Source organism: Urocitellus parryii, chromosome 4 (assembly GCF_045843805.1).
Source record: "Urocitellus parryii isolate mUroPar1 chromosome 4, mUroPar1.hap1, whole genome shotgun sequence".
In the NCBI taxonomy this organism is placed as follows: Eukaryota; Metazoa; Chordata; class Mammalia; order Rodentia; family Sciuridae; genus Urocitellus; species Urocitellus parryii.
Window position 1 is genome coordinate 49,025,009 of NC_135534.1, and position 20,481 is coordinate 49,045,489.

A 20,481-nucleotide genomic window follows, 5' to 3' on the forward strand; every position below is an offset into this window, starting at 1 on the left:
TCTATTTATAATACCCTAAACAGGAAACCTTCCCCAAAGCCACCAATATTTAAATAAATTGTGGATTATTCATACAATTTGAACACTACAACATAGGAATGAACTACAACTCTATCAATATTGTTGGTTCTTAAAAATAAAATGTTCAGTGAAGGAAAACAGGAAATAGGTATATATTTTGTGATTATTTTTATGAAGAGTTCAAAAACACATTAAAACTGACACATGTGAATATCAAAAGTCAGGAAAATCATTACCTTAGGAGACATGGCTGGAAGGAGGCATAAAGAGAATTTTAAGGCAATGGTAATATTTAGTTTCTTGATCAGAGTACTAATTGCAGAGTATATAAAAAATTCATCAAGCTATAAACTCATAATTTGTGTATTTTTCAATATGTACGGCTTACGATTTTTATTAGTCTTTATTCTTTTAAGTCAAAAAAAGTTCACAAGAGCATTCATTGAAGTTGAATTTCTGAAGAACTAGGCTCCAATACTGATTTTTGTGCTTAATAATGTTTTTTCTCTGTATAATGTAATAACGCCTATCTTATTAGATGTCCACATAAAAGGTGATCAATAAATGTTAATCAAATCTGAACCTAACTTACTAAATATATATAAAATCAGTAACTGATGACCAGAAAGTGTTATTGTTTGGAAAATATGATTTTTTTCCAAGTGAAAAACATTTATTTAAAAAAATTTTATTGGTACGTTAGAATTATACACATTAGTGGGATTCATTGTTACATATTCATATATACACATGACATAAATTGGCCAATTTTATTCCCCAGTACCTACCCTTTCTCTCAAAATCTTTTAAGAAATGAATTCTAGAATACAGTAGTCCCCCTCTTATGGTTTAAATGTGAGATGTCCCCCAAAATCCCATGTGTGAGATAGTGCAAGAAAGTTTAGAGGAAAAATGATTGAGTTATGAGAACCTTAACCCAATCAGTACAGTAAATACACTGAGAGGGATTAACTGAGTGGTAACTATAGACAGGTAGGGTATGATGGAGGAAGGTAGGTCACTGGGGGCATGCCTTTGGGTTTGTATTTTGTCCCTGGTGAGTGGAGTCTCTCTTTGCTTCCTGGTGGCCATTTCTCGAGCTGCTTTCTTCCACCACACTCTTTCACCATAATGTTGCCTTACCTTAGGCCCAGAGCAATAGAGCCAGCTGTCTATGGAATGAAATCTTTGAACCCATGAGCACCAAATAAATTTTTCCTCCTCTAAAATTCTTTTTGTCAGCAACCCCCTCCCCCCCCAAAAAAAACAACTAAAACACCTCCCTTATCTACAGTTTCGATTATCAGTTATTATCATCTGTGGTCCAAAAATATTAAATGAAAAATTCTATAATAAATAATTTAAAATTGTATTCCCATCTGAAAAGTGATGATATCTGGCACCATCATGCCCAACACATGAATCATCACTTTGTGCAATGTATATATGCTACTTGCCTGTTTGTCACTTAGTATCCATCTCAATTATCAGATTGATCCTAATGGCATTATAGTACTTATGTTCATGTAACTCCTATTTTACTTAAAAATCCCAAAGCAAAAGAGTGGTGATGCTGCCAATTTAATTACAGTAAATTGTAATAATTGTTTTATTTTTCATTAATTATTTTTAATCCCTTACTCTGCCTAATTTATAAGTTAAAGCTTATCATAGGAATGCATGTATGGGGGGGTGCATTTAGAATTCAGTATGATCTTACATGTCAGGTATAGATGGGGGACTATTATATTCAAGTATTCTTGGTAAGTTAAGGCAGTAACTATGATACTCTAAAATAGCAATTCATGTAAAAATTGTTAGCATTTAAGGTATATTACATGTTATTTTTAATATCATAACTCCGAACAACCATACCTCACAAATTCTAGTAAAAATACTGAGATAAATATAGAAATTTATTTTCCAAAGATCCATATCATTTTTCTTATTCTATATACTTTTCTAAAATGCATTCTTATCACTCTCCTATCAAGAGAGAATATTTATTTACCAAACCCCTGGAATCTCAACAAACCTCATGGCTACTGTGATTAGAAGTTATGTGGTTTTAATCCTTATGCTTAAGTCTATGATTTATTTTGAGTTACTTTTTGTGCATGCAGTGAGATAAGGGTCCATGTTTTTTTGTTTGTTTTTTGGCAAGTGGATATCCCACTGTCCTGGCACCATTTGTTGAAAACACTTATCATTTATTTTTTTCCCTTTTGAATTCCATTTTGAATCTTGGGATTCTTTGTCAAAAACCAATTCACCATAGATGCAAGAATTTTCTTTTGGACATTCTATTCCACTAAACTATAGGCTCATCCTTCTGCCAATACTGCCTTTTTAAAAAAATGTTTTTAGTTGTAGATGGACACAATACCTTTTTTTTTAATGCTACAAGCATGTTTTGAAATATAATAGTGAACCCCATGGATATGTACATTTACAAATGTTAATCAAAACCTTTTTTTAAAAATTTATTTTATGTGCTGCTGAGGAATAAACCCAGTGCCTCACATGTGCCAGGCAAGCACTCCACCACTGAACCACAACCCCCAACCCCCCCCCAAAACTATTGTCTTAATTAGTGGCTTTACAATAAGTTTTCAAATCAAATAGTATAAGTCTTCCAACTTTTTTTTTTTTTTCCAAATTTGTTCTATTGTAGAACTTCTGAATTAACTACTGATACTGAGGTCATTTGTATTTATATATAAATGTTTACACCAACTTTTCAATTTCTGTGCCCCCCCCCCCAAAAAAAAAAACCCTGCTAGTGAAAGAAATGGAGAACTATAAAACCCTCAGTGAAAAAGGGAGCTCAGGAATCTGACCTGTCATAATAATCTCCCTTCTCTGCCAAAATCCTCCTGCCCACTGAAAAATAAGCCTGCCAAAAGTAAATGACCAACTTGGCCCCTGCTAACCCCTATAAAAAACTCAGACCCTGTTGTAGCCTGTTGCCATTTTCCCTCTTGAAATTGTGCCCCTCAGCTGCTTAATAAAGCATCACTAATCCATTGAGGTCTGTCTCCCTTTCTTTTTCTTTTTGTATTCTCTTTCATTTGCTTTCAGGTGAAATTTGATAAAAACTGCACTCAACTACTGATCTACTTAGGAGAACTGTTATGTTGTCATGTTAATAATATTTATTCTTTCAGTCCATTACTATAAAATAGCTTTCAACTTTTCTAGATAGTTTTTAATTTTTCTCAGCAGTGGTATAATTTTCAGTGTATAAATATTTCTGTTAAATTTATTTTACTTTATTCTTTTTTATACTATTATGAATGAAAATGTTTTCTTAGTTTCAATTCATAATGATTTATTTCTAGATTATGGTAATACAATTGATTCATTTTATTTTTTAGTTATAGTTGGACACAATACTTTTATTTCACTTATTTATTTTTATGTGGGGCTGAGGATTGAACCCAGGGTCTCAAATGTGCGAGGCGAGCACTCTACTACTAAGTCACAACCCCAGCCCAATATAATTGATGTTTGTATATCAATCATGTCTTGTAACTTTGTTCAACTTGTTTATAGGTTCTAGTAGCTTGTAGTATATTTTCTACACAAAGGACCATATAATCTGTGAATAGGGATACTTTTATTTTCTTCTTTTAAATTCTGGATGGCTTTATTTTTCTTACTCATTTTCTTGGCTCAACCATAAGTACAATGTTGAATAGAAGTGCTGAGACTAAAAATCCTCATCTTGTTATTAATCTTAGAGGGAAAATTATAGTCCATTAAAGATAATGTTAGTTGTGAATATACCTTTCATCAGGATTAGGAACTTTCTGGCTATTAACAGTTCGTTTTATTTAAAAAAAAAAGTATTGGATTTTGTTTAATGTTTTTTCTACGCATGTTGAGATTATTCCTACAGGTTTTTCCATTTATGTTATTACTGTGGTGTATTATAATGATTGATTTCTAAATGTGCAGCCATCCTTACATTCCTGGGATAGCACTTGGTCATAATGTGACCTTTTGTATGGCTGAATTCAATTTGCTAGTATTTTGTTAAGAATTTTTGTATCTTCCAATCCAGCAATGGATGGCTAGCCAGATGACATGGAGCCCCAATTTACTCAGGACTGAGGAGATAAACTAAACTGGTGACATTTAAAATTTCAGTTAGGGCTTCTCTAAAATGGCGAATAACTTCCTGAAAGTAAAGCCTAAAGGGCTGCTCACTCTCACCTGGAAGACTCCAAAGAAGCTAAGAATGAAGATTGCCCCCTGCCCTGTTGTGTCTAGCACATGCTAACTAAATCTGCATATATATATTTCCTACCTTTTGTCCCACTTTGCCCCCTCTTCAGGCCAGCTAAACCTACATATATATATATTACCTGGCTTTTTTTTTTCCTATAAATTGTAACTGCTTCTATGGGATTGGAAAGTAAGGCAATCTATCTGCTTCTCCCCAGTTTGATCAAACTGAATAAATAAATTAATTTTCTCTTATTTCAAAGGGGAAAAAAAAGATTTTGTGTCTATGCACATAAGAGATATTGATCTGTAGTTTTCTATTTTTGACTTTGATTGTGGTGTGAGGGTAATACCAGTCTCAGAATGAATTGAGTAGTATTCCCTTCTGTTTTTGCTTTATGTTTTGTATTTTGGGGGTGGGGGGCAGGAGTTGAGTTAGAAGAATTGTGAAGGACTGTTTTATTTTAACAATATTTAAAATGTAAAAATTAAAAAAAACATTCTGTAACCCCCACCCTGACAGGTGCCATGGAAGCTAAAAGTGGAGACTGCCCCTTCCACAGACCTGTGGGGCACAAGCTAACTAAATCTGCTTATTGTCTTCTACCTCTTCTCTTCTATAAACTTAGCTTACCTTCAGAGATTTTGAAGATGGAATTTTTGAAACTGTAAATTTATTCTATCTTCCGTCAAAGATGCCTTTGAATAAAAACTTATTTTCCTACTAATTTGATTCCATATATATCTGGAGCAATGAGTTTCACAGCTAACTCTTCCTTCAGGTGGTACTGATGGCACCCAGTAACACTCTCACATCAATTATTTATAATTTGTCTTAATAACTCTTCTGGGAAATAGGCAAAAACAATATAATCTTCATTTTACAGATGAATTAAATAGGGGCTTGGGATATAACTTAGTAGTAGCATGTGTGACTCTCTAGGTTTAACCGCTAATACTGAACAGCAACAACAAAATAACCTTAAAGGTTGATAAGTAGAAGTTAAACTCATTCAGTCATCCATTTGAAAAAATATTGTAAGAAATTTCTCTTAAATTCAAATATGTATTACTTATGTAATCTCACCTGATTTTCCACTGTGGCTGTCTGTTCCATCCGATTCACATGTTGAAACATATTTTAGTATTTGATGTCCACAGCTTATAGAATAAAATAGATAAATATATACATGATAAATAAGGTGGAAAGGTTTTTTTACGTACGTGTAATTAGAAAACCTGCTTAATTTTTAACCAAGATCTCAACTGCAATATATTCTCATATTCTTCTCTCTATATTAACTTAAAAGATTTTAACCTAGAAATACATCTGTGTGCTCTTGAAGGAAATAACATTTTGGAAAGTCAACATTGGAATCAGAGGTAAACCCATATTCTTATCAAAGTAGAAATAAGAGTTAACACCATATGAATTGGATATCATGAACAAGTACCAAAGTAGCATATATGAGAAAAATTTTCTATTTACTAATATGATATGATGGGTTGAATATCATAATTCACATCATTTAATTAGAAAATTTATAACAGCACTGAGTGAGAAAAAAAGTTCATTTAGAATAAAAACTATCAGATAAATATAGGACATGGTCTTAACCAATGCCCAGTTAAGATACAGAATTTAAAAAAACTGATAATATTTACTAAAATAACTTACATTTTGGAACAGAAATAATAAACAATTAGGAAACTTACTTGTTACACAGATTGCTATCAGAATTTCGAAGATGCTGATAAAAATCTGGTACACTGGGTACATTGCCCAGAGATCTATGTAAAATAACATTTGGTTTAGTAAGAAAATCAGCAGTATCAGGAAATTCTATGGGTGATCGATTAGTTACACAACCAGCAGACATCTGTCCATGGCTAGGAGAATTCAAGCTGGGTAAAGCACCTGAAAAAATTAAAAGAGAGGAGATAGATGAGCATAAATATGTGTGTATGGATTCAGTGTACATATTTGTGTTTTTATGAAGTCATTTTTCCTTTTTAAAGAAAGGAAAGCATTTGCAGTTTAATGGTAAAATAAATTTCTATGTGGGGCTGAACCCCTCAGGATATTTGGGAGAATAGTACATAGTAGCTAAATATTGCGAGCATGACTAAAACAAATATCACGTGGCACAAATTTTCCTAATTCATAATGGTCTTTTATCTTTCATAATTTATAAAAGATATCAAGTTGATTCTCCATATGAAAAAAGACTCTCTACTAAATTTTAATGCTATTTTTCAATTCAATAATATCCAATTTAATTCAACAACTAAGGTTCTTAGCATTTACACAAACTAAGGATATAATAAAATTATATAGTAATACAATATAATTTTAAATTTAAAAATAAAAAAAAATTCTGCAACCCCCCAGGCAGATCCCTTTAAATTAAACAAATATTTGCAAGTCATTCACTCATTCAACAAATATTGTCCAGATGTGGTGGCACATGCCTGTAATCCCAACAACTTGGGAGGCTGAGGCAATATGATTGCAAATTCGAGGCCAGCCTCAGCAATTTAGAGAGACTCTTTCTCAAAACCAAAGATAAAAAAAGGTCTAGGGATGTAACTCACAGGAAATAACCCCTGGGTTCAATTCCTAGCATCAAAAATAAAAATAGGACAAGTATTTGAGAGCCTAACATATGATTAAAATGTGCTGGGTTTCTCAATAGAAAAAAAATGAAATCAACCCTGCAACTCAATGAACCTACATAGTAGAGAATTGAATATAAATAAGTGCTAAATGCCAAAATAAAGGGAGAAAATAGTATGTGATTATTCCTATTGACTTTTCCACAGGAAAGGGACTTGAACTAAGGTAATGTACCTGGAATAGAGATAGGCAGATTTAAAACTTCAGTTGAAAATAAAGATCCAAATAATGTGTGATTCAGAGAAGAAAGCAAATAACAATCTACAGTATTTTTTGACATACAGGTAAACATTTCACAGATGTGTGTGATGATATGAACTTGGCCAGGTTACAGTGCCTGGTTATTTGAATAAACACTACTTTACATGTTGCTTTGAAGATATTTTTTCAATGTGATTAACATTTAAATCAGTAGACTCCAGAAAAGCAGATTAACTTCCATAATGTGAGTAGGCCTCATCCAACTGGATGAAAGCCTAAGATCTCCCAAAGAGGAAGAATTTTGCCTCCTGACAGTCTAACAAGAGTACAACATTAGCACCTGTTAAAATTTCCAGTCTTCTAGTCTGTCCTGAGAATTCCAGAATTACCAGCCTTCAAAAATTGAGAGCCAATCTTTAAAATAAATATTCACTCTGTTTATCTCTCTCCATATATATCTATATTGTCATCTATATAGATATTATATACACACATGTATATACCTTTATCCTTTGCTAATCTGATGGTAAGTAGAAGGAAACTGTGCTATCACTTTTTAATTTTCTTATCACTAATAAGGTGAAGCACTTTTCAGGTATACACATCATTGTACATTTCTTTTCTGAAGTGCTTGTTCAATTCTTCTGCTCATTTTTCTAATGGGTTGTTTTGACAGACTCTAAGGTAGACCTATTGATTCCTGCCCCTGATTTCGAGTACAGGAAAGACCTATGACTTCCTCTTGTGTAAACTGAAGGATGATGGGATATCACTGTCATGATTATGGTAGGTTATGGACTCATCTTGCTAGCAGACTCAATTTAGAGATCAGACTCTAAAGTGACTCATCTTGCTTGCTTGACACTCTTGCTGGCTTCATGAAGGAGCCACAGTGACCCTGTGATAAGGAACTGTGGGCAGACTCTAGGAGCTCAAGATGGCCTCCAGCAAATAGCAATCAAGAGGCAAACCTGTTGAGAACCCATAGCCAAAGGAAATGAATTATAACCACTATCTAAGTGAGCCTGGAAGTTGATTCATTCCAGCTGAGATCAACTGGACTGGGTCCACACATTGAATATAGCCTTACAACATATTATGCAGAGAGGGCTTAACTCAACTGTGTGAGAACTCAACTCAGCTGCATAAGGACTCCTAATGTACAAAACTGCTACATTTTTGGTAATCTGATATGCAGCACTAAAAATCCCATCACTGACTTACTTATATAGCTTAATTCCAGTTCTTTCTCAGATGTTATGAAAGTTTTTTCAGTTCTTTTTATATGAATGTTTATTCATTTTTATACTCAAATTTATCCATATAATCCTATATGGTGAGTATTTTTTGAGTCTGGCTAAGGAAATTTTGCCTTACTCTAAAGTCATTAATTACAACAGTACTGCACATTTTTCATTAGATTTGTCACTAGGTAATTGATGACTTTTGATGTAGTGGTAAATGGTGTTTTAAAATTTTATTTTCTCATAGTAGAGCATGCAACATTTTTTCTATGTCCAACAACTCTGAAAAACTTATTACTTATGTTACTTTTTTTTAGATTTGTCTAGATTTTCTACACACACACACACACACACAAAAAAAAAAACCACTTGAAAATAAAGAAAAGGATTCACATCTTCCCTCCCAATATTTATTGTTTTTTATATCTTTGTCTTATTTTAATTCATTGTCTAGAAACTCCAGGATAATGTTGGATACAAGTATTGATATTGGGTAACTTTGTTTCCAAAGTCAGAAGGAAAGTGTTTCATCTTTAAGTATTAAGTTTGCAATACAATTCTGGTAGATAATATTTACCAGATAAAAAAAAATGCTCCTTTTATCCCTAGCACCACACAAAAAAGTGCTCCTTTTACAATTTTTATATTTTTAATTTTGATGACTCCAATTTAGCAATATTTTCACTCAGACTGTGCTTTTGATGTCATTACAAAAAAAACCCCACTTTATTCAAAATCCAAGTCACAGATATTTTCTCCTGTTTTATTCTATGAGTTTTGTAGTTTTAGTTTCCCCCAATAGGATCCACTAAATTGAATATACTTGTACCAGCATCATATTCTCTTGATTATTGTATCTTTGTAGTAAGTTTTAAAATTTGGAAGTGTGAGTCCTGTAATTTTTTTTCATTTTTATTAAAAAACTCTTTTGGATATTTTGGGAACCTTGCATTTCCATTTGAATTTTAGCATCAGATTTTCAGATTTTATAAAGAAGCCAATCCAAATTTTGTTAAGGATTATATTATATGAGAATTATATGTTACACATGGTGAAATGGTTATCACAATCAAATTAACTAATATATCCATCATCACACATAGTTAATCAAGTTAATCATTTTGTGTGTGTATGTTCTGAGTACAGTTAACAAATTTTTATTTCATTTTTTCCAAGATATTTCATTAGATTAATAATCCGGTTGGCAATTTTTATTCCTCCAACATTTTAAATGTGTCGTTCTTTGTGTCTGACTTCCATTATTGCTGTTGAAAAGGTCATTGTTAGCTTTGCATATTGTTTCTTAAAAAATAACCTTTTCCAAGTATGTTTTAAAAATTTTTCTTTTTATATCTATAATTCAGGAATTTGGTTGATAAACCTAGCTATAATTTTCTCAGTATTGAGCCTTCTTCGGTTCACTGAGCTTTATGAATCTGTTGGTTAATTAGTTTTAGAAAATTATTCTGAGCTAAACATCTCTCTTCTTCTGCAACTTCATTCACAGATATATGAGACTTCTGACTATGTCCCATGTCTCTCACACTTGGTTTTGTCATTTTGTATTTTTTTTCCTGTCTGTGCTTCAGTGTGGAGATTATATATATATATATATATATATATATATATATATATATATATATATATACACACATTCATATATATACACACACACACACGTGTATTTATATAGATATGTATATATGTGTGTATTTTTTTTGTAACAGGAGCGCTTAACCACTGAGCTACAACCCCAGCACTTTTTAATATTTTATTTAGAGATAGGGTCTCACTAAGTTGCTTAGGCCCTCATTAAGTTGCTGAGGCTGACTTTAAACACAATCCTCCTGTCACAGCCTCTGGAAATGCTGAGATTACTTAGGTTGATAAAATAGTTCTGTATTTTATCTTTGATTTCCTAGTGCCTTTCAGTGCCTGGTTCATTGTAGATGTTCAAAATGTGCTTATTGAATGAATCAGCAATTGGTCAACTACTAGCCACCCAAATTGCTTACTTGTGTTAATTTACATAAAATAGTATTCAAGATTAGATATAATATGGAGTGAAAAAAATTTATACTACCATATATTTTGAGAACTCCCATATTTAATTATAAAGACTGATTTCTAAGCCAGATTCATCACATACACCTGTAGTCCCAACTACATGGAAGGCTGAGACAGTAGGATCTCTTGGACATAGGAGTCCAAGGCCAGCCTATGCCACATAGTAAAACCCTATCTTTAAAAAAAAAAAAATTTAAAAAAATTTTAAAAGAATAATTTCTTACCAGCTCTTTTCAGACCCACATGGTGAGTCAGTGATATAGAAGATGACCTTTGTTTTGGGATTGTCAGTAGATTCGAACTAAAAGGCCCATTTAGATAGCATCCATGACTAAAAAGGAAAGATAACAGATTAAGAATTGTAAAATAATTTAATTATTTTCCTTTTCTTTTTGGTCTCTAATTCAGTTAACAAATATATGCTTACACATTTGGATCCTAGTCCTATATCTAGTACCTAAGATCCAAAGCAATAGTTAGTATATTTTTTTCTGTTAAAGGACAAGATAATAAATTGTTGACTGGAGGCTATAAATTCTGTACTCAACTCTGCCATGGTAGCACAAAAGCATCCACAAACAATAATAAATGAATTGGTATGGCTGTGTTTCAATAAAATTTTCTTTACAAAAATAAGTTAGGGGGGCTGGGGATGTGGCTCAAGCGGTAGCACGCTCGCCTGGCATGCGTGCGGCCTGGGTTCGATCCTCACCACCACATACAAACAAAGATGTTATGTCCGCCAAAAACAAAAAACAAATATTAAAATTCTCTCTCTCTCTTTAAAAAAAAATTGGTTAGGGATCAGAATAGGTCTGGAAAATAGAGTCTGATGATCCCTGGCCTCACAGATTATCATTACCACCTGGAGAACTTCTTAAAACACAGATTACTGGTCCCATCTCCAGGATTTCTGATTCAGTAGGTCTGGGATAGGGCTAAAGAATTTCCTTTTCTAACAAGTTCTTAGATAATGTTTGTATTGATGGTTCAAGGACTTCACTGAGAATCAATGTCTAAAATAGAACTTTTCATCATTTTCTATTCCCCTTTCTCACAGATAATGACTACCTTTATCTCAGTAATTCCCTTTAACTGAAATATTTACCATAGGTTTTAGGAGAGTTATGAAAAATAATAATCACAGTATACTAGTATGATAAATAAAATGAAGTTTATTATAACAATTTGCAAAATAAACAAAGTAATAATATATATGGAAGTTTGTGGCACAATGCCATGCACATATAAAACACATCTTTAGATATTCACTAGCTTATTTTCTTCTACTGGTTGATTCTTGATTTAGGCATTCTGCCAGAAGGGCAAGAACAAATCTAGATTCTCTCTCTGGTTTTATTCAACATTTTTTAGTGTAGGTTAAGTTCTCAATAAGCTTCTCCCCAACTCTTTCCACCTTTCCTGCAGTTCCTCATTCTATTTACTCAAGATCAAGTGTTCTGTGACTGCAGAAGCCTTTATTATTGCCTCTCTTATAACAGTTTTCCATATTCATAATTTTGCTGCTTATATATTCACTTGCTTACCAATTTGTGAGTTGAGCTATATCTGTGTTCCACAGATCTGTGTGGGATAAATGAACGATAGTTTCTTTAGATTCCTACTCTAAGGTTAATACAGAAAAAATATTTTCTGCTCTCATATCTGAAGTGAACAGACTCTTTTCTTCACAGGATTAAGCATCATAATCCAATATGGGATGCTGAACCCCTCAGGATATTTGTTAAAGCAACAACTTATCTTCAAAGATCCATGTTAATTTAATTCCAAAGTCTTTGAACAGGCCTCATAGGAGTAGTACTTGTTAACAAAAGTAAAAAGTGAAAAGTGCCATTAAATAGGCAAAGAAAGTGTTATAGAAAACCAGAGGTGAAACAGATTACTTTTCCTTCAAGAACAAGAGAAGAAAATGTCAGAGTGACTTGTCTGCATTTGTTTTTGCAGTACTGAGGATGAACCCTAGGCCTTGTGCACTAATACTGAATGCTCCAATACTGAACAACAGTTCCAGTCTTCAAAGTGTTACTTTACAAAGTGGTAATACCTTAGCCCAATTAAAGATGTACAGAAATAAGGGTAAGAAGTACTATTTCAGTTAAATTCCTTTTATATTAAAAAGGGGCACAGAAATAGACAAAGAGAACATCAAATAGTTAACCGCTTAACTAGGGTTTCAAGTAAAATAGAGAAAGATGATGTTAGAAAGATAGTTTAGTGTTGTAAATGAATGGACTCCTTAAATAGTAAAATCACAAGTCCACTAAGAGATGACCAAAAATAAACTCTATTAGTTTAATTTAATAGAGTGATTGATTAAATGGAATGATCCTTCTTTCTCTAGTTATCTCCCTCAGATTCTTTTTATCAAAGCTATGCACAGCTCCCTGGGTTATAGTACTTCACTTTTTTTTTTTTTTCCCAAGCAAAGCTTGAGGTAGGGCAAAATTAAATTCTATGCTGTTCTTTATACCACTAAGGTATCACTCTTTACCCAAATATTTTATTTACTTCAATTTTCTTGACATATACTTCAGCTTAATTTTAATTTTTTTTGTACCGAGGAATGAACCCAGGAGCACTCAACCACTGAAGCCACATCTCAAGCCCTTTTTAATTATTTTATTTTGAGGAGAGGTCTTGTTAAATTGCTTACGGCCTCACTAAGTTGCTGAAGTTACCTTTGAACTTTCAGTCTGTTGAGAGTCGGAATGGCCCCTGGCATTTTGCCAGAAGTAATAGTTGAGAGGTGAGGCCAGCAAGCCATTAAGATGGTGATAATTAAGTTAAGCTGTATATAATTGCTGTACTGGATGATGCTGGAATAAAACAGGCAGTGTATTGAGTTGTATATGGACCCTGCTGTCCGACAACAGGGCGACAACAGGGCGGATGGAGGTGGGGGGAATAGGGCGGCTCCACGAATAGGCAGCACCCCCTACTTTGGTGTTCCCCTGGAGTCCTTGTGGGGTTCCCATTGAGTTCGGGCAGAGCCCGGTGGAGGGTGAAAGAGTTCCCGGGAAGTGCGCATGGGGTGCTGGCGGAGTTTGGGCAATAAAGGTGTTCCTGTTTGAACCTACAAGTGCCTCCTGGCGGCTTGGTTATTTTGTGCTCAGCCAGACTGCGGCATCAGTCCTCCTGCCTCAGCCTCCCAATTGCTAGGATTATAGGTATACGCCACCACACCTGACTCAACTTAATTTTCAAATGGTGTTTTTAAACAAAGGACAATGCTTCATATATTCCCGTGGTCAAAGTACACTTCAAAATTTATTACCAAGAAGCTCTAACTTTTCTTTAAAGTAGATGTATATAAGCCTTGTCCAGTGAGGTCTTTATCACTTTATTCTTCACATTTTTAAATATTTCATGAGGCATATAATTTTGTTTTAATGACAGTTAAGTGAATATATAGAATCTACCTACATTTACCTTATATGAACACTTTTCAGGGTTAAAGATTAGTTTTCTCTGGACCATGTTTGTTGTTGTTGTTGTTTTAGTACTGATCATCTCAGGCAGCAGGATAAAAATGTTCTTACCTCAATGTAGTTAAAGAAACTTTTTTAAAAAATATTTTTTTTAGTTGTAGATGGACATAATATCTTTATTTATTTATTTTTATGTCGTGCTGAGGATTGAACCCAGTGCCTCACACAGGCAAGGCAGGCAGGCGCTCTACCACTGAGCTACAGCTAGAGCCCCTCCACTTCCCTTTTTAAGCCCTAAAATATTCTCAAGATAATGCTTCCTATGGCTTAAAAAAAGAAATCTGCTATATTTTCAGTTCACTCCTTCATTGTCCTACTTCTATTTAAAAAATAAAAAGACTGTCATGTTTAGGCTCTAGGCAAAAATCTATATCAATGCTCATTTTCCTATACTATATTCTTCATATTTCAAACCATTCCTATTATACACATAATTTTGCTTGATTTTTCTTTTATAAAAACTAAGTTCACCTATTTGAATGTATTGTAAAAGATTCAAAGTAATAACCACTGAAGTATCTGGAAAATTATAATTATCTAATTATATTTCACATATAAATCTTAAATAAATTTTAACAGAAAAAATTGTTATGCTCCAATCCTGCCATCTACTGTTTCAAATGTGAAACTATACAGCTCAAACTAAAGTACAACACATGACCCAAAGTAACAGAGTGGTGTAACACTGCATTTATAGAAATTTCAATTTTATTAGCATAGTTAACTGACTAAAGAGAAGTTTTAGTCCATGCAAGAGATCAATACCTTTCCTGGCTTTCAGAAAAATATTGAATTCTTTGTTATGAAAGTAAATGATATTTACATTCAAAAGATTTTAATTCCTGCAATTTTTCCAGCCTCATTTAGTTGTAGTCACTGAAACCTTTACTTTATAGGATTAGCGCTGTTTTATCACAAGTAAATTCTCAACAGACTACAGAACATATTAGTACTCACAGCCACCAATAGAAAGAGGGTTCAAAGAGTCTTGCTATATTAACCTAGCAACTGTGATGAGCCTGGGAACATGATCATCCTTTCACAAACCAGTACCTCTGTTGGTCTAACTTTGCATACTATACACTGGATTGCTGTCTGCCCCTCTAATGGCCATCTTCACCCATTTAAAAGCTGTCCTAGTACCCTGTCCTAAATTGACCCTAGTTTTCCTAAAATAAATCACTGACCCACGTTCTTAAGGCTCCAGCATGCTTTGTATCTGACCTATCTATGTTTTGAGAGAGGGCTTGTCAGCTTCTTTGTAAGAATCGGTTTATTGACCATACCTATGATTATAGCCTGTGTTATCCTATACCTAAAATGCTTCAACCATTCCTTTCTGCTTTTAAAAATATTTCAAACTTTATTTTCAAAAACAAAGTATATGCTTTAAATTTCTTTAAAAGATTCTGAGGATTTTACCTTGAAATGCCAAATTCTTGGTGAGGTCTTTTGCCATTACTGCGTTCCCACCTTGAAGACTGCTCAATAGGTAGCAATCCTGAAGTTCCTGAGCTCCTTCTCAGCTGTGGAGTTGGTAAGCTATTCCTACTACTTAGACCCTGTTAAATAATTTAATAATCGTTAAACTTGTCATGCTTTTACATGCTGCATGTGGAAAATGTGATGACACGTAAAAATATCAACACAAAAGTATATTTTTAACATGTATAGGAGAAAGTAAAAATTTCGTTCTGAAAATCTATCCAAATTTCACATTCTACACTGTTGGTCTATTTTTCTTCCTCCCACTAAAAAAACAAAAACAAAAAAACAATTCCTGAACTCTTTGCAATTTAAACTAGATTTTTTTTCCATTTGCACATTTCACTCTTAGTTTAAAGAAAAAAAAATGGAAATTGGAAATTTAAAAGTGAATATGGAAGATTGACCTGAAAAATCAACTTCAGAGGAGAAGTTTAGAATCAGAGATGTCCAGTCCTAAAGCCCAAAACTTTTAGATTTTCAGTACAAAGGGCATTTATACCCTGTTTAATTATTATGTTTAAACTGTTTCCAGTAAACCAATAAACTTATCTACATAGAAAACATAGTAACAAACATAATACTGCTATGATTTTTTTAAAATTTTTTTTATTAGTTTGCTATATTTTTTTACTTTAAATGTTCACAGCCTCTATCTATTTATTTCTTAGTTGTAGATGGACACTACCCCTTTATTTATCTATTTATTTATTTACTTACTTACTTATTTATTTAGGGGTGCTGAGAATCAAACCCCATGCCTCACACATTCTAGGCAGACACTCTACCACTGAGTCACAAACCTCAGCCTTATGATTTTTATGATTAAGGTTTTAAAAAAATTATTAGTTTTTAAAAGTACTATCAAGAGCAATAAATTTCAATAGAAAATGCAAAGAACAAGCAATACATAATGTAAAGATTAACTCAAGAATACATTAATGAATTATTTTATTGATTGACTCTATCCCTTTTAAATGTTGTGATTAACCTTTTTCTTATGAGGTAGAATGCTAAATAAATAAAGTTACATAATTAAGTTCCACTGTTAAGAGAGTTCTTCAGGCACAACTATATGAACTTTAGAAATAAAAGAATCAGCTGGGAACTGTGGTGCACACCTGCAATCCTAGCAGCTTCAGAGGCTGAGGAAAGAGGATCACAAGTTCAAAGCCAGTCTTAGTAACTCTGTGAGGCCCTAAACAACTTAGCCCTAAGCAACTTATCGAGACCCTGTCTCAAAATAAAAAACTTTAAGAAGGGCTGTTGGGATTGGGTTGTGGCTCAGCATTAGAGTACTTGCCTAGCACGTGCAAGGCCCTGTGTTTGAACCTCAGCACCACATAACAATAAATAAACAAAATAAAGGTACTGTGTACAACTAAAAAATAAATATTAAAAAAAAAAAGGGCTGGGAATGTGGCACAGTGGTTAACAGCTCCTGGATTCAATCTCGGGTACCTAAATAAATAAATAAGTAAATAAAAGAATCACATAACTACTCATGATCCAGAGAGTAATCAATAATTTTCAAATCCTTTCGCTCTAATTCTGCTCACTAAGCTTTTCAGCATTTCTAAACTCTAATGCTGAGATCTGGACAAAGTGAAATTATCTGATCAAAATTGCTCCAAAAACTGTGTTTACCTTTTTCTAAGTTCTATTCCACTACTAGAATTGACAAATTAACTAATTTTAATTTTATCCTCTCTGAGTTTTCTTACTTATAGGGTAAATTAGCTGAACTAAGATAATCCCTAAATGTTTCTAATTTTATGGTTTTAGATAATGGTAAAGATCCCAATAATAATCAAATAAAACAAATAAAAGCACTCTGAAAAAGCATAACATATACCTATTTAGAATAGTAATATTATTTCCTAAAGGAAATCCTATTTTGTAGTACTGATAAACAGAAATTAATTCTGTATCTAATAATGGAAAAATCAGTACCTCTTGGTTTATAGCAATCTCCAGTGGGTTAAATGGGTGAGGGAGAAAGAGCATTCATGAAAATTATTTTTAAGTAACACTGTGTAATTCATAAAATGAATATTGGAATGATCATTTATGGTTTGGGGTTCAAAAGAACAATTTCTGGATTCTAAAGAGTACAACAGGTTAATATGAGTTTGTTATACAAGCCCAGAAATAAATGTATTTATTGTTCATACTTCTTAACAACAATAGCAATAATAATATACATACAAGCTCTAACTCCTAATTATATCAATATTATTAAAAAAAAACCCTAAATATTCATCTAGAATTATTTGAGTTTATAAAACTTCATATAAAGTCCAAAGCAGGTCAATAAAAGGTAAAAAAGGTTGATCCTTTATAATATAACTTTAAAAGAAGCAGTTTTAGCCAGGTGCAATGGCATGCACCTATAATCCCAGTGGGTTGGGAGGCTGAGACAGGAGAATTAGGAGTTCAAAGCTACTCTCAGCAATAGAGAGGCACTAAGCACCTCAGTGAGACCCTGTCTCTAAATAAAACACAAAATAAGGCTGAGGATATGGCTCAGTGGTTGAGGGCCCCTGAATTCAATCCCCCTCCCCTCCCAAAAAAGAAGAAATTTTAATCTGAAAATATCATTCAATGTTATCAATAGGATTAAAATTCTATTTTAACCTTGTGAAGTTTTCGATCTCCTTTCTCAGTTGGATCCTCTATTTCAGAGCAGGGGTAAAATCCAGGAAATGGTGTGAGAGGATTAATCTTTGGCCTACAAGACCCAGAAAATGCACCCATCAAGCTACTGATACTTCGTAGGGAAGAAATGACTTGTGGAGGAAGGCTTGGGTCACTAAGAAGATCTGACACCATATTTCGAGCCTCATTTAGCACTGAAAGATCAACTCCATTTCCACCTCCAGAATTCTAGAAAAGAAAAGAGTAAAATTATGTATTTTTTACACAAAAAAACTTAACACTTAAGAAAACTAACTCTAAATCAACATCTATTTCATAATGCATAAGTAATCTAATCCTATTAAATATATACTTTCATTCATTTGAATGACATAAATGGTATATAATAAGTGGTATGATTCTAATTTAAATTTTTTGATATATGCTACAATACTGCAGACACTATAAGCTTTAATTTTTTATTTTTCATGAGCTTACCTCATTTTAATGGAATGCATTACTACTGATTTACTTTATAATTAGTATAGAACTAAATCTATATTTACTTTGTTTATAATTTATACATTTCATTAATTTATAAACAATTTTCTTTCATTTTTACCAAAATTTATTTTGAACATATAAATCATTTCTTTCATTTACCTTATTCACTTAAGAAGCCATTTAGCGTAGGAACAGCTTTATTGCAAAGCTTCCAGAGTTTGAAATGTAGACTTTAACCCTGTGTGACCTTGAACAAATTATTTAACATCTGAACATTATTTAGTTTCTTCAATGCAAAATGGAGGTAAAAGCATTTACTCTTAAGGGCTGATGTGAGAATTAAATATGATAATACATGTCAAGCACATAGGCATTTACTAATATATTTGAAGTGTAACAATAAATAGTATTATTACTATTAACATTATGGTAAACATAGATAAAATTTCCAAAAAATGGTGTGAAAGTTCATAAGAGAAAAGTTTAAGCTGAATGATTATGAGAAATTTTATGGAAGGGGTAGTCTTTCAGCTGAGCCCTAAAACTGTGGTAGGATTTTGTTTATAAATATTAGGGGAAAGTAAGTTTTTATAGTAAAACTGAAGAAAAATGTATCAGGTAAGCTCATTACATAAGAAGGAAAGGCACATAAATAAAGGTACAAAAGTGGTAATATAGGGATGTACAGGCAACATGAAATTGCTGAAGAACAGGCTACATAAAAGAACAATAAAAAAATAAGCGTACAAAGGCACAAAGTTTTGAGACCACTAGACTCCAAGCTAAGTAATGAAGGGTCATACAGGTTTTGAGCAGGCTAAAAAGAAAAATGCAGGAAAAAGGAAGTGATGAAAAGGCAATGCAATTTTAGAGAGTGTAGTTAGGGGATGTCTCACTTTGAATTTATGTCAAGACTTGATGAGATATGAAATAAGCATTGTACACAGACAGGTTAGGAAGTGTGAAGATCCAGAAGCAGAATCCTGCCTGGCTTTGTTGAGAAACAACACAGAGGCCAGTACAGATGGAACAGAGTAAATGAAGGAAAAAGTAATAGAAGATCAGTGGAAGGGGCAAAAAGAAATAAAGAAAGGGACATTTTGTGTGAGTTCTTTTAAGTCTGTGACAAGGACTTTCGCTTTTATTGTAGGTGAAAAGAGAAATGCACATAACAGACTTATATCAAATTAAATATTTGAATTATTTAATATAATTTTAAAAGTTGAACTTAAATTCCTATTTCTCATTGACTTATATTTGACAAAATCTTGATTTTGGACAGAAAGCTAAGCATAGTTTTTACATTTTAAATGATTATTAAAGAAAGAGTAAAGAGGAGGAGCAGAAAGGAACAAAAGAGGGGAAAAGGAAGAGGAACAGTTTCAGTGGTGGCAGTGGCCATGCCTTGCCTTAATGTTAAAATATCTGCTCTCTCATCCTTTGTAGAAAAAAAAATTTCGACTAGAAAGCTGAAATACAATACTAATAGCAAACATTTCAAGGTAACATAGCACAATCAAGCATCAGGGTTTAAAAAAGTCTAGAACCAGAGCTAAGATAAAAGTGAACCCTGGGCTAGGGTCGTGACTCAGTGGCAGAGCACTCACCTGACATGTGTGAGGCACTGGGTTCAATCCTCAGTACCACATACCAATAAATAATTTTCAAAAAATTTTTTAAAAAAGTGAACCCAACATTCTGTACTACTTTTTCCCTCAAGGAATTGGCACAGGGCAGACAGGCTGAGAAGCAAAGCAGTCAAGAAGCTAGGAACCAGAGTAGAGCTCTCAGTAGTCTCAAGGGGCTAGGAAAACAAATTTGGAGTTCACAGGATCAAGGCAGGGACAACCTGAAAGACTAAGCAAGATCCAGACTAATGAAAAAAAAGAAGTAAGCTTAAATTCCT

At 33.1% G+C, this 20,481-nt stretch overlaps 1 protein-coding gene across 1 annotated transcript in view; it reads right to left on the reverse strand.

The window, feature by feature from the left end:
• Positions 1 to 20,481, reverse strand: part of Pde3b (phosphodiesterase 3B) — a 172,778-nt gene that overhangs the window by 41,646 nt on the left and 110,651 nt on the right. The window contains exons 3-7 of the mRNA XM_026398986.2: positions 18,072 to 18,320; positions 15,372 to 15,511; positions 10,665 to 10,771; positions 5,968 to 6,169; positions 5,339 to 5,412 (exon numbers count right to left, since the gene is read on the reverse strand). Of these exons, the coding sequence (XP_026254771.1) occupies positions 5,339 to 5,412; positions 5,968 to 6,169; positions 10,665 to 10,771; positions 15,372 to 15,511; positions 18,072 to 18,320 (772 nt within the window). The remainder of the gene's footprint in view (positions 1 to 5,338; positions 5,413 to 5,967; positions 6,170 to 10,664; positions 10,772 to 15,371; positions 15,512 to 18,071; positions 18,321 to 20,481) is intronic.